At 58.7% G+C, this 13,659-nt stretch overlaps 1 protein-coding gene across 2 annotated transcripts in view; it reads left to right on the top strand.

The window, feature by feature from the left end:
* CARMIL1 (capping protein regulator and myosin 1 linker 1) overlaps positions 1 to 13,659 on the top strand; it is a 52,803-nt gene that overhangs the window by 33,660 nt on the left and 5,484 nt on the right. The window contains exons 26-37 of one of the 2 annotated variants that reach the window (XM_078875932.1): positions 1,427 to 1,555; positions 1,988 to 2,119; positions 3,862 to 4,040; positions 5,028 to 5,115; positions 6,230 to 6,409; positions 7,462 to 7,479; positions 8,606 to 8,672; positions 8,816 to 9,051; positions 9,662 to 9,777; positions 10,669 to 10,926; positions 11,854 to 12,073; positions 13,253 to 13,466. In XM_078875932.1, the coding sequence (XP_078732058.1) occupies positions 1,427 to 1,555; positions 1,988 to 2,119; positions 3,862 to 4,040; positions 5,028 to 5,115; positions 6,230 to 6,409; positions 7,462 to 7,479; positions 8,606 to 8,672; positions 8,816 to 9,051; positions 9,662 to 9,777; positions 10,669 to 10,926; positions 11,854 to 12,073; positions 13,253 to 13,466 (1,837 nt within the window). The remainder of the gene's footprint in view (positions 1 to 1,426; positions 1,556 to 1,987; positions 2,120 to 3,861; positions 4,041 to 5,027; positions 5,116 to 6,229; positions 6,410 to 7,461; positions 7,480 to 8,605; positions 8,673 to 8,815; positions 9,052 to 9,661; positions 9,778 to 10,668; positions 10,927 to 11,853; positions 12,074 to 13,252; positions 13,467 to 13,659) is intronic. The other variant, XM_078875933.1, reaches the window with a different exon arrangement.

Here is a 13,659-nt window from a genome sequence, read left to right as displayed (position 1 = left end):
TCTCTACCGCTGGGTGGAGAGAGGGTGGCTGGGGTCGATTCATGAAAATGTGGCCCCATTGTTTCACCTGCCGCACCGGGAGATGGAATCGAAACGGCTACATCTGGATTGCAAGTCCGGCGCGCTCCTGACGGTTACACCTCTGCGTGCGTCCAACTTCTTTCGCGCCGTGCGTAGCCGACTGTGCTAACCCGAGATTGTGTGGCAGCTCCCTTGGTTTCTCGGCAATGTTCACCGCGTCTTCAGCTCCCTTGCTCTCGGCGGTTGTTGTCCGTGCGCCGCGTCGCTCGTCCCGTTGGAACGGAGTCCGCCGCATCACAATTCCCTGATTCCCAAACGGTGCCGTCGGCGCTGCTCACGGATTGGCCGCGAGAACGACGGCGCGAGGCTGTCGCGAGGGAAGCCGCCGCCAGTGCGCTGCACATTGAGAGCACGAGCGCTCACTGACGGAGTTGGCCTTGCAACCCAATGTAGGACCGCAGAGCTTGGGCAATTGTTGGTACCGCTTCTGGTTGCCTTCCTTCTCGCTGGCGCTGTCGTTTTCCCCCCGCACCTCTGTGCAAAAATCCCTGCGCGTGCCGCAAACTGCAGCAACGGTGCGAGATGGCCGCTTGCGCGCATGACGCTGCACTACGATGCAACGTCTCCGCTATTGTCGTGTATTTACCAGGTAAATGAAACTTTATTTTCGTCACCTCGGACCGTGACGCCGGCACGTGGGTTGCCTCCAATCCTCACGAATTACGTCTCGGGATCTTGAACATCCACTCGGAAGTAGACGGCGTTCACGGTTGGACGCAGAGAGGACGTCTGTGAAAATACTCGGGCATCCGTAAAAAAAACACGGAGAGATTCTTGGTTCATCGGATTCCCCCAATGAAGATTCTGATTCCCATGGTTTAATCGCACCGCCGCAGTATGGGAAAATCCCCATCCGCTGTCTCTTTATCCCAGTCTCATAAATCGGTACCCTCACGCAATAAAACACCACCACCTTGACTCGTTTCCTGTTGCAAATTCGATGTTTCGGACCTTTCAGCCCGTGCTCGGCCATTGTGTTGTAAAAGTTAAATGAAAACAGAAACACAAACACTAATGGGCGGCCCGCGAACAGCGGCCCCCGCCCGGCCACAATCGCCGCCCGCGACGCGCGTGGCCGAGTTCCGCGCCCGCTCGCCCCCGCGGATCTGCACACGCGTGTGGAAACGTTTCCACGCGGACACGCGTGTCCGCGTTTCCACGCGAGTGTAAATGCCAAAAACAAAGATGCCCCATATAGCCTAAGCAGACTGTTGGGGACGAGTGCTGTTAGCAAGCGGCAGCACCTATGACACACACGCACACACACGTGGACGCTGCGCACAACCCTGCCATGCCCCCCCCCCCCCCCCCCCCCCCCCCCGCGTGCCGTGGTGTTGGCTCACAGATGGTGGACCGCATGTGCGTCAAGGTGAGAGATCACCTCAACTCCCTGCGCAGCGTTCAGGCGGAGAGCGCTCGGGATGACGTCAGGACCGCCGAGTCTCTGGTGCGCGACGCCAAGAACGCGCGCACGGTCAGTTCACCCCCCCCCCCCCCTCATCGCCCGCCCGGCACAAGTCTCCCGGCCGTCACTCGCCTGCTGAGGTTATCGCCTCGGTCGTTGGTTGTCGTACGGATTAATCTCCCCCACCCCCCGCCATAGGAATGAGGAATTTCCACCATTGGCTCAGGGCTGCGAACAGGTGACCACCATCTTGGTGCCCACTCGAGCGGCAGGAAATCTCCACCAATCACGGCAATGCCGGGGCACGCGCAAACCCAACCCCTCTTTGTGGGGGGAGTCAACGGAAGACTTGCTCCATTCTCTACTGCCACAACAAAGCCGGATACCGCGGGCCCACGGACCCCACAACGGCGATCGCCGCTCCGTTTCGCGTGCGTCTGCCGCGTAGCGATCGCTCACGTCGCGACGCCGTGCGTGTCTCGCCCCCCCCCTCCCCCGTAGTTGCTGCCCAACCTGTACCACGTGGGTGCCGAGGCGTGGTACGGAGAGAGCGGCGCCCGCGGGTCGCCCATTCAGGCCAAGCTGGAGCTCATGGCCGGAGAGCTCACCGTGGTTGTCGAGAAGCAGCTGGAGGTGACGCGGGATTCTCCACCGCAGCCCCACGCAGCACACCACGCGGCACACCACGCGGCACACCACGCGGCACACCACGCGGCACACCACGCGGCACACCACATAGCACACCACTAAGCCCCACAGCACACAACGCAGCACACCACGCAGCACACCACGCAGCCCCACAGCCCCACGCATCACACCACGCAGCACACCACGCAGCACACCACTTAGCCCCACAGCACACCACGCAGCACACCACGCGGCACACCACGCGGCACACCACGCGGCACACCACATAGCACACCACTAAGCCCCACAGCACACAACGCAGCACACCACGCAGCACACCCCGCAGCCCCACGCAGCACACCACGCAGCACACCACGCAGCACACCACTTAGCCCCACAGCACACCACGCAGCACACCACGCAGCCCCACGCAGCACACCACGCAGCACACCACGCAGCACACCACTTAGCCCCACAGCACACCACGCAGCACACCACACGGCACACCACGCGGCACACCACATAGCACACCACTAAGCCCCACAGCACACAACGCAGCACACCACGCAGCACACCACGCAGCCCCGCAGCCCCACGCAGCACACCACGCAGCACACCACGCAGCACACCACTTAGCCCCACAGCACACCACGCAGCACACCATGCAGCACACCCCGCAGCCCCACGCAGCACACCACGCAGCACACCACGCAGCACACCACGCGGCACACCACGCGGCACACCACGCGGCACACCACGCGGCACACCACGCGGCACACCACATAGCACACCACTAAGCCCCACAGCACACAACGCAGCACACCACGCAGCACACCACGCAGCACACCACGCAGCCCCGCAGCCCCACGCAGCACACCACGCAGCACACCACGCAGCACACCACTTAGCCCCACAGCACAATGCAAGACACACCACGTAGCACACCACTAAGCCCACAGCACACAATGCAAGACACACCACGTAGCACACCACTAAGCCCCACAGCACAGCACGCAACAATGTACATGTACATTGTGTATAGGGCCATGACGAGGTGGTTAATGTCTTCATCAGACACAGGTGGGCATTGTCTGAGATGACGTGGACGCACACAATCTTCCCTCGGCCATTCGGCAGAATCGAATCCTCCCACCTTTCGCTATTCAAATATGCTGACAAATCGGCCAATCAGAGCTCGCCTGGCTCACAGCCGAGGTAGCAGCAGGCTCCCAGCGATGTATTCAAACAGCAGAGTCGGCTAATTACTCCGCGAGAGCGCCAGCCCTAATAACCGAGCATCCTCCTTTGGTGTCCTGACACGTGTATCGGTGCGTGTGTGTGCGCATGTGTGTCGGTGCGTGTGTGTGCGCATGTGTGTCGGTGCGTGTGTGTGTGCATGTGTGTCGGTGCGTGTGTGTGCGCATGTGTGTCGGTGCGTGTGTGTGCGCATGTGTATCGGTGCGTGTGTGTGCGCATGTGTATCGGTGCGTGTGTGTGCGCGAGTTCATGTGGGGAGTGGTGGCACAGTAGTTGGCCCACTGCGCTACGAACCCAGAGACCTGATGTGATTGGCATGATTTGTGTGATTGCCGTGATTGCCCTAATTGATTTCCCCTGATTGAATATCCGAGATTGTCCTCATCGATTGCCGAGATTGTCCTGATTGATTGCCAAGATTGCGCTCATCGATTTCTGAGATTGCCCTGATTGGCCGGCACGATTGGCGTGATTGCGGGGCTGCCCGGTAGACGCTGCTGGACTCGATGCTGGACGCGGCCCAGGCGCTGTGCCCCCACGTGATGAGGCCGGGCGGGGAGATGCGCGAGGAGCTGCGCGCGTCCAGCGCCGGGAAGGTCTCCGTGCCGCAAGACTTCGTCCGCAAGGTCCTCCTCACGCAGGCCGCCGCCGACATCCTCAATAAAATCAGGTATCCCGCACTTTGTCACGATTGACCACGTGCGTGTCCGTGCGTGTCCGTGCGTGCGTGGTGCTGGGGAGCGGTAGTGCAGCGGTTAGCGCGCTGCGCCACGAACCCAGCGAGCCGAGTTCGATTCCTGCTCAAGGCCAACACCGGTGACGATTGTCTGAACTCGGCCCTGTGCTTTCCCTGACCCTAGCATAGTTCGACCCAGACTCAAAGTGGGCTTGTCCTGGTAGGATGGCGATGGTTTAGCTTTATTTGTATGTGTTTGCAATACCTGTCAACCCCTAATCTGTGCCCTACCTTATTATAGATCAATTCAGACCTGACTGGTCACCCCGTGCCCCTTATAAATCTCAACGTCCATCCTACAAAGTCCCATCACAAGGGGGAAACACAAACAAATATACAAAAAAATTGCCCGTAATGAAACGGCTGTACACCGTATGGACCTGAAAACTCGATTTAACTGTACAAGAATACGGGGTAAACTACATGGGTTGACAGGTATGAGTTACACTCCGTCAAATGCACGTTCACGATGGCGGCGGTAATTTGACTCCTCGCTTCCCGCCCCGTGCGTGTAGCAAAAGTACGAGTCAAAGTGTGAGTATGAATCGGGGTCGGTCGCGTATGAGCGAGTCGCGTGCAATGAGCTTGCGTACTCCGAGACTTTATTGTCCTCGAGGGCACCCTGTCCTTTGGGTGATTGGATCACCTTTCTTGTACTTCACACTTCTATCGTGTTTGTGTACTGTTTGTTGTTGTAACGTTCTTACCCCGTGCCCCAACTGGACAACCGTGAAAAAGAGCTCTATAGCTCATCGGATTCCTCCAGGATAAATATTCAGATTCTGATTCAACTAAGCACATGGCGCACATGACATGTGCCGTGCTGGCGTTCATAGGTACTGCTCGCTAACAGCACTTGCCCCAACCGCTTGTTAAGGTGGCACGCGGGTGATCCTTGTCCTTGTTGCCGTGCGCGCTCAGCGAGGTGAAACTCGCCACGGCGTCGCACCTCTCCGACCGTCTCATGGACGAGATCCTGGGCAGCCTCTCCACCTCGCAGCATCGGCTGGTGAGTTCTTCTTCGCGTGACGTCGGCAGCCGTTCTCTGTTTGCCCGCTGGATGCGGGGGCCTCCCCGCGTCTCCATCCACCTCGTCGCTCCGTCTCCGCGGCGGGGCGTCCTTCCTGGCGTGTTCGCTCCTTCGCCTGAATGTCTCTCGCCGTCTCGAGCATCGGCCGTCGTCTCTCTTGGCCGCCATGCGTCGCTGTGCATGGGTGCCACGGATGGCGAGATGTTAACTACCTCGCCTGGTATACAGGAGGTTGTGGGTTCGGTCCCGACCCTGACGCCTGCTGCTGTATATTTGGAGTTTGCACGTCTCTCTCCCCGTGGTCGTGTGGATTTTCTCCGGGTCCTCCACATTTTAGAAACGTACGTTTAGGGTATTTGTCTGCAGTAAATTTTCACGTGATAAGCCACTTCGTTGATCCATCATTTGTGGCCAAGTCGCTTCTGAAGGAGTAAAATAAAAACAATTTAGTTCATTTTAGTGTGTGGGCATCAAAACAGCCCTCACCTATAACAAAATAACTCCCGCCTCCTTGATGGTCTAAGATGGCAACAGTGGTGTATTGAGAGCAAGTGATATTTGGGGGGAGAAAGCTGAAAGACCGATGCTCATCAGCTCGTAACCTCAGGGCACTCACAGCCACATCGGTGGCTAATGGGATGCTGGACAGGTATGGGGGGGGGGGCTTGGAACCTCTCCACCGTTAAACTCATTCACCACAAAACTACAGCGGGAACACCAAACCATGCTCGTGTCGGAGGTCCCGAGGGAACAGTGTCTTCCACTGATGGCAGACATCCACCAAAGAAACCCCATTCAAGCACAACATCGCCTGGTCTCGGCGACCAAAGCTAAATTTACAAATCATTCTTCAATTCCATCAAGACGGTAACTTGCAGCAACCGCACCTCATCGCCATCCGCAAGGGATTGTGACGTGACCTCCGATTCCCCAAGGAAGAGGTTTGCAGTTTATGAACATTTCTTTGAGGTCTTTGTGGTGGGGGAGCCCAGAAAACACGACGGGGGGAGAGGTGGGGTGACCGGCTCGCGCTGCGGTGCACAGCCTCACCGATGTATCTGTCCCTGCGCGTGTCTGTGCGTGCGTGCGTCAGGGTGAGCACGTGCACCGCTCGGGACGCCCCGTCCCCCGCGCCCAGCGGCGAGACTCGGAGGAGCTCGACGCGCCGGAGGAGGGAACGCGCGAGCGTCGCGGCGACGAGAGAGAGCGGCGCGGCGACGAGGCCGCGGGGACGCACGATGCCGAGCGGCATGAGGACGCGGACAGCTGCACGGTGCCCGAACCCTCACCCAACAGTCACAGGAACTCTCACCACACTTCTATCTGAACCCAGACGTAGCCCCTAACCTCACCCTAACCCTCACCACACTTCTATCTGAACCCATACGTAGCCCCTAACCTCACCCTAACCCTCACCACACTTCTATCTGAACCCAGACGTAGCCCCTAACCTCACCCTAACCCTCACCACACTTCTATCTGAACCCAGACATCGCCCCTAACCTCACCCTAACCCTCACCACACTTCTCTCTGAACCCAGACGTAGCCCCTAACCTCACCCTAACCCTCACCACACTTCTCTCTGAACCCAGACATTGCCCCTAACCTCACCCTAACCCTCACCACACTTCTCTCTGAACCCAGACATCGCCCCTAACCTCACCCTAACCCTCACCACACTTCTCTCTGAACCCAGACATCGCCCCTAACCTCACCCTAACCCTCACCACACTTCTTTCTGAACCCAGACATAGCCCCTAACCTCACCCTAACCCTCACCCTATGCGAGGCCCTCACCGTAAATCTCGCGCTAAACCCCTACGCCAGTCGAGCCAAGTGTCGTCAGAGCTCATGTAAAGACGGCGCCATCAAAGCGCCCAGTGCCGTGGTCGCTCATTGCCAATTTATGATCAACGCCGTCCAATTGCAATATTACATGGGAAGCCAGATGATGCTTTTCGATTATCGTAGACACGTAAGCTTGCCAGGCCTCGGCACTTTTAATGACGTGCAGTTGCACGCAGAAGCAAATGGAGTTTGACCACACGCCCAAAATGGACGGTGCCGGGTTCTGGCTGCTTTCCCGTTTGCCTGTGGGTTGTCCCGCGCTTCTGAATCGTCGTTCTGTGTCTCGTGAGAGTGAAAAAAACAACTACGCACGCTGCACATTCTGAATTGTTGAATTATGCCGATGATGACTATGTTTGAGGGTGGATGCCGGCACTGTCCTGGTCTAACTCTTCTGTAAGGGGACGGTGTTGTGTTGCCGTGTCTCTTTCTCTTTCCCTCTTCTCACTGCTTCCCTGTCACACTCGGCACTGAAGACGCTCTGTTGCCCGAGTGTAAGTAACTTCAGCCGCTTTATTCTGAGACCTTGCATGTCCATAAGCAGTGTGCACGTGTTACTGTGATTGACTCAACACTGCTCGCGACGATCTGAGCCCCAGGTGGCTAAAACACAGCAAGCTGGCACAGTGGGCAGCACTGGTGGTGCATCTGCCAGTCCTCAATCAACCCATGGCACCACCCGGCTCTGTCCCGTGACCTCCTACCAGCGTCGCCTTGCACAATTCACGTGGTAGCCTCAAAGTGCACCTCGGCTGGTACGACCGCTGTTTGTGTAAATGTGCAGTAGTGGTAGTGGTTAGTGCCACTGTGCTATGAGCCTGGTGAGTTTGGTTCCCAGGGACAGCCAAAATCAGTGGTGAACAGGGTGGCCGTCTGTCTTGGTTTGACTCGGGACAAGTCCAGGAATTGGTATTTTTTCCCCAGGTAAGGCCCACTGAGCTATGTTATAGCTCTTATTCAGAAGCGTCCTATCACAAATGGCAGTCCAACGCAGTGGCTTAACATCACGTGGAAATTTATAGCAGCCGAATGCTGTAAACGCGTGATGTTCATTCTAAATGTGGAGGGGGGAAAACCAGAGAACCCGGAGAAAAATCCACACGACCACGGGGAGAGCGACATGCAAACAGTATACAGATGTCAGGGTTGGGATCGAACCCACAACCTCCTGTATACCAGGCGAGGTAGTTAACACATCGCCACCGTGGCGCCCTCTGTGTTTTGGGCGCAGCAAATAATGAATTTGTACCAAGATATGGTACCGGTATTGTGTTGAACTTCATTTTAGTTGTAACTGTACCGTCTTGACAATAGGCCTCGGCTGACTGAGAACCGTGGGTTTGGTCTGCTCAGGACAAGATCCAGACCCTAGTGGCGGAAATCTGCATTGACCCTTTGCACTTCCCTAAGTTGAATCCACCTTAAAATGACTGCAGTACCTGATGCATTACGCAGTAATTATCAGGGGCTGCGAGACAGAGGTGGCCGGCTGTGGGGCTGGCCACACCACCCACCTGATGCACCATGCCGGCCTTCATAGGCGTTTGCTAACGTCACTTGCCTAACGACTTGTGCAAGCCATGTGATGACGTTCTTCCCCTCTCTCTGTCCATGCCACAGCTCACCCCAAAAAGTAAACGGAAAAGCATCTACAGCCGGAAACTACGCCCCGTGTCCAAGTTATTTGGTAGGTGCAACGTGGTGATGGTGCATGTGGTGGTGCAACGCGGTGATGAAATATTTCACCGAATAACAAAATAAGATTTGCGTTCAAATGAAGCCGTGCTCTCCGCGTGGAAACGCCCGCGAACGACTTTCGATTCTCCGCAGAGTTTGAGATCGACCCGGTCGCCATGACGAGCACGACGGAGACGACCCTGACCCCGACCCCGACGTCGCTCCTGGATGAGGCCGCGACTCCGGAGAGTCCCGGCGGCGGCAGCGGCGCGGACCGCAGCCCTCACGCCGCGTTGGCCGAGCTACCGTCCGAGGAGTGCCGCAAGCTGGAGCACGTGACCAAGGGGCGGCCTCGCAGGGCCAAGAAGCAACCGCTGGGGCGGCTGGCGGTGAGCGGCAATTCCCCGCGTCGCCCCCTCGTAGCAACATGGGTGGGAAATGTCACGTGCGAGGCGTCCACACTCAGAATTGGAACCACCGGAAGTTTTTTCCCCCCCGAGCTAAGAAGCCTTTTTTTTCCGGGGACGACTCGGCAGGCAGATGCGTCGTCACCAAATGGCAAGTCCCAGATTTCAAGCGTTCGTTCGGGGGTTGGCATTCCCCTGTGGCATCGGTCTCCACCGCCTGTCCTATGGAGGGGGGAAGGTGTGACAGTGGACGCGGTCAGCTGCACCGGCCGGTCGAGCTCCATTTCTGGATCCTCTCTGTGATAGCGGTAGACACGGCACGGAACACCGCCTGTGCCCCCCCCCCCTCCACCGCCGACCCAGTGGGATCCGGCTATGTGAGCAAATGCTTGCCGGAGTTGTGCTGTGTGCGGAACACGCGTTGTGTCTGTGCCGGCTCAACGTGGTCGTTGAGCCGTCGTGCACGCGCATGTGTGCATGTGTGTGTGTGTGTGCATGTGTGTGTGTGTGCGTGCGTGTGCGCGTTGTGTGTGTGTGTGCGTGTACGCGCGTGTGTGTGTGTGCGTGTACGCGCGTGTGTGTGTGGCCGCAGTCCTGCACGGGCGGCATCGCGGAGTCTCAGGAGGGCGAGCAGAACGGCATCATGGGACGCGTGGACGAGGGAGTCGATGAGTTCTTCTCCAAGAAGGTGTCGCGAGTCTCCTCCAAGTGCGTTTACGTCTCTAGCGGGTGCACAGCCCCCATCGTGCACAACGCCCACAGCACCATTACTCACGGCCACTACACACCACCCATCACACACCACCCATCACACACAGTCACCACACACCACCCATCACACACCACCCATCACACAGCCACCACACACCACCCACCACACACCACCCATCACACACCACCCATCACACACCACCCATCACACACAGCCACCACACACCACCCATCACACACCACCCATCACACACCACCCATCACACACAGCCACCACACACCACCCATCACACACCACCCATCACACACAGCCACCACACACCACCCATCACACACCACCCATCACACACCACCCATCACACACAGCCACCACACACCACCCATCACACACCACCCATCACACACCACCCATCACACACAGCCACCACACATCACAGTCACCACACCGCACATCACACACAGTCACCACACCACCCATCACACACCACCCATCACACACCACCCATCACACACCACCCATCACACACAGCCCCCACACATCACAGTCACCACACAGCACATCACACACAGTCACCACACACCACCCAACATCCATCACACACAGCCACCACACCACACGTCACACAGCCTTGTGCTGTGACAACGGCGCCAATACAAGATGATTCATTTACAAAATAAATAGGCTGACAATAAACGCCTCCTTCCCATATCTGTCCCTCCGCACATAAACAAAACAACTCATTATTTTGTCACACATCCCATCAGGCAGAGACATCCCAGGAGTGCATCATTTTAAGGGCGTAGTAGCCGAGAATGTATTGCGGCCCCCACGTATTCTCAAGGAGAGCGCTCGCGACGATTGAACCCCGGTGACGTGCGGCCCCGCAGGAGGGGTTCGCTGCGGAGGGCCGAGTCCACGGACGCCGATGCCTCCGAGAGGCAGCGGCGCGACTCTAAGAAGGGGAGCTTCTTCGGGTTCATGCGGCCACGGGGCAGCTCCAAGGCCTCCCCCAGCCCCGGGCCCACGGCCGGCGCCGCGGCCCCGGGTCCGGCCGCGGAGCCCGCAGCGGAGGCCCCGAGGACGGAGGTGAAGGCCGCGGAGATGGAAGCGCCGCCAAGCGCCGCTAAGCCCGAGGAGGAAGAGCGGTGAGAGAGGGGCGCCGCGCGCGGGGGCAGAGGCCCCCCCCCCTCCCCCCTTCGTTCCGCAGCTGTCGCTCCACTCCAGCCGTGGCTGGAGTCGATTTTTTTATTATGAGGGCCTGGGGGTCGGAGGACGAGGGTGATGGCGCGGAATTCCACAGTGGAGCAGAGCGTGTGATGGAAGTGGAAAGATAATTATCATTGTGACCTGCAGTGTGGTGAGTGGGTGAGTGGGTGGGTGAGTGGGTGAGTGGGTGAGTGGGTGAGTGGGTGAGTGGGTGAGTGGGTGAGTGAGTGGGTGGGGGTGAGTGGGTGAGTGGGTGGGGGTGAGTGTTTGTTGTAACCTGCAGTGGGGTGGTTGAACACAGTGGGGTCAATAAGATGAAACGGTGATTTACCAGACCGAGTCCTCAACATGGGTGGAGGAATTAACAAGTAAAGTTAACGGGAACAGTGACCATGGTAGTAGCAATAGAAGAGCGATGTGGAGGCGACTGACCACGAGTGGCTGGAGCTTAATAGGTGAGTGCTGCTTTACGCTGAATCCTGTCACATGCAGTGTGGTACAAACCGGGTCACTCCACCCCAGATACAGCAACAGGTTTCCAGCTTCGGCCAAATCCTGTTCTTTGTGGAGGAGCTGTGAATTGTTGGGAGCGAGAGAAAGCTTCGTGTAAGCCCAAGTGTGGTTTTCTGGGCTGCTCCTGCGCATTGAGCATTTCCTCCCGTAAAACTCTCCCCCGCGCGGTGCTGCGGTTGTACGCACCGATCGCGGCAGCGAGCGGCGCGTTGGGCGAACGCTCGAAAGGAGGCGCAGTCCCGACCCCGTAGCGCCGCGCTTAAGATTTGCAGCTCCGCTTCTCGCACACGGGGACAGCCCTCCGCAGAGCACGGTCGGCTGCGTCGATATTCCTCCACGTCCTGCCTCCCCAGGTCGCCGCACCCGTTCGCCGAGGACGCCGTGAGAAGCGCGGAGCCTGCCAGGGCCGGGGGAGTGGCCATCGAGCCTGGCAAAGGCGCCGCGGTGGCGGAGCCGAGCAAGCCAAGCCCCCCGGGAGCGCGACGTGTCCCGCCAGGCTACCCGGTGATGGGGGGCAGCCTCCTGGCCGAGATGAAGGCCAAGCAGGAGAGACGCGCCATCATCCAGCAGCGGGTGAGGTGGGGTCGCGACCCCCGTCCTCATGGCTCGGCGGGCGGGCGGCTTGCGGTCGGAAGGTCACGAGGTCACATTTTTGGTTGGGTGTCGAATCGGCCCACAATCTCCTCCGATGTGGATAAAATGAGCACCGCTTTTTGAGGACGATCAAAAACTTGCTACAGCCGCAGGAATGTGAAATTTCCACCAGGGCCGTAGGCAGAAGTGATTTGCGAAGGCAATCACTTTGACTCGGGCCTGTGCCCTCAAGCTCTCAGTCCTTCTGCAGCTGCCCATTGAGGAGATGATTGTCGATGCTTAAATGTCCCGCTATGGTAGGAGCCTCCTTGAAATGTGAAAGAAGGAAGGTAACGTTATTCCAATCCAGTACACGTTCAAATTCAGCAAATTTGGACCACTGTCCTGGAACACAATGGCGTACACTTCTACGATTGGCATTATGCGATGTTTAAAGTCAACCGTGAAGCGGACGCATACCTGTCAACCCCTAATCAGTGCCCTACCGTATTACAGACCAATTCAGACCTTATTGGTCACCCCGTGCCCCTTATAAACCTCAACGTTCATCCTACAACGTCCCATCACAAGGAAGAAAACACAAACAAATAGACACATTCTTTTGCTCGTATCGAAACGGCTGTACGCCGTGTGGACCTGTCAACTCAATTTCCCTGTACAAGAATACGGGGTAAACCGTATGGGTTGGCAGGTATGCGGACGCCACGCAGTATTTCACAGTTAAATGCGCCCGGGGTGGCCTGCGGGATGCAAACCGGATCCAACCTGCGAACCTCTGCAACGAGCGGCGAGCTCGCTCCACCGCTCGGCGCGCGACCGCGCCGTCGCTGGCGGCACGGCTGCCTGCGCCTCGTTGGCCGTCGCGGTCGCGGCGTCCTCGGTCCCCGTCGTTCGAGAACGCCCTCCCCTCCTCCGCCCTCCCCTCCTCCGCCCTCCCCTCCTCCGCCCTCCCCTCTTCCGCCCTCCCCTCCTCCGCCCTCCCCTCCTCCGCCCTCCCCTCCTCCGCCCTCCCCTCCTCCGCCCTCCCCTCCTCCGCCCTCCCCTCCTCCGCCCTCCCCTCCTCCGCCCTCCCCTCCTCCGCCCTCACCTCCTCCGCCCTCACCTCCTCCGCCCTCACCTCCTCCGCCCTCACCTCCTCCGCCCTCTCGTCCCTTCTAGAACCAGAAGTCAGCGGAGGCCGAGGGCCTGGGGCTCGGCGTGGCCGTCCCGCGCGACGCCGCCGCCGCCGCCGCCGCCGCCGCCAAGGTCACGCCGTCGTGTCCCGTGGGGCCCACCAGCCCCCGCGGGCCCCTGTCGCCCACGCCGCCAAGCAAGCCGTCGCCCCTCGGCAAGCCGGCCTTCTCGCCACGGCCCAAGCCCAGCTGGACCTCGGGTGAGGCTTTGCCGAGCTTGCGGAATGATGCCTCCAAACGATTGGCCACGACTTGCGTCTGGCAGTTCGTCAGCGGTGATTCGGGAGAGCCTGACTGCTGACGAGACGCTGCAGGTGGAGACCAGCTCGGAGTAGTTTTTGCCGGCGTTGAAGGAATGCTGCTGACGTAACGCACTCCTGAGATGGTCGTGTT

This window comes from Lampetra fluviatilis, chromosome 42, assembly GCF_964198595.1.
Source record: "Lampetra fluviatilis chromosome 42, kcLamFluv1.1, whole genome shotgun sequence".
Taxonomy (NCBI): domain Eukaryota; kingdom Metazoa; phylum Chordata; class Hyperoartia; order Petromyzontiformes; family Petromyzontidae; genus Lampetra; species Lampetra fluviatilis.
This window is presented reverse-complemented; position numbering and strand designations above follow the sequence as displayed.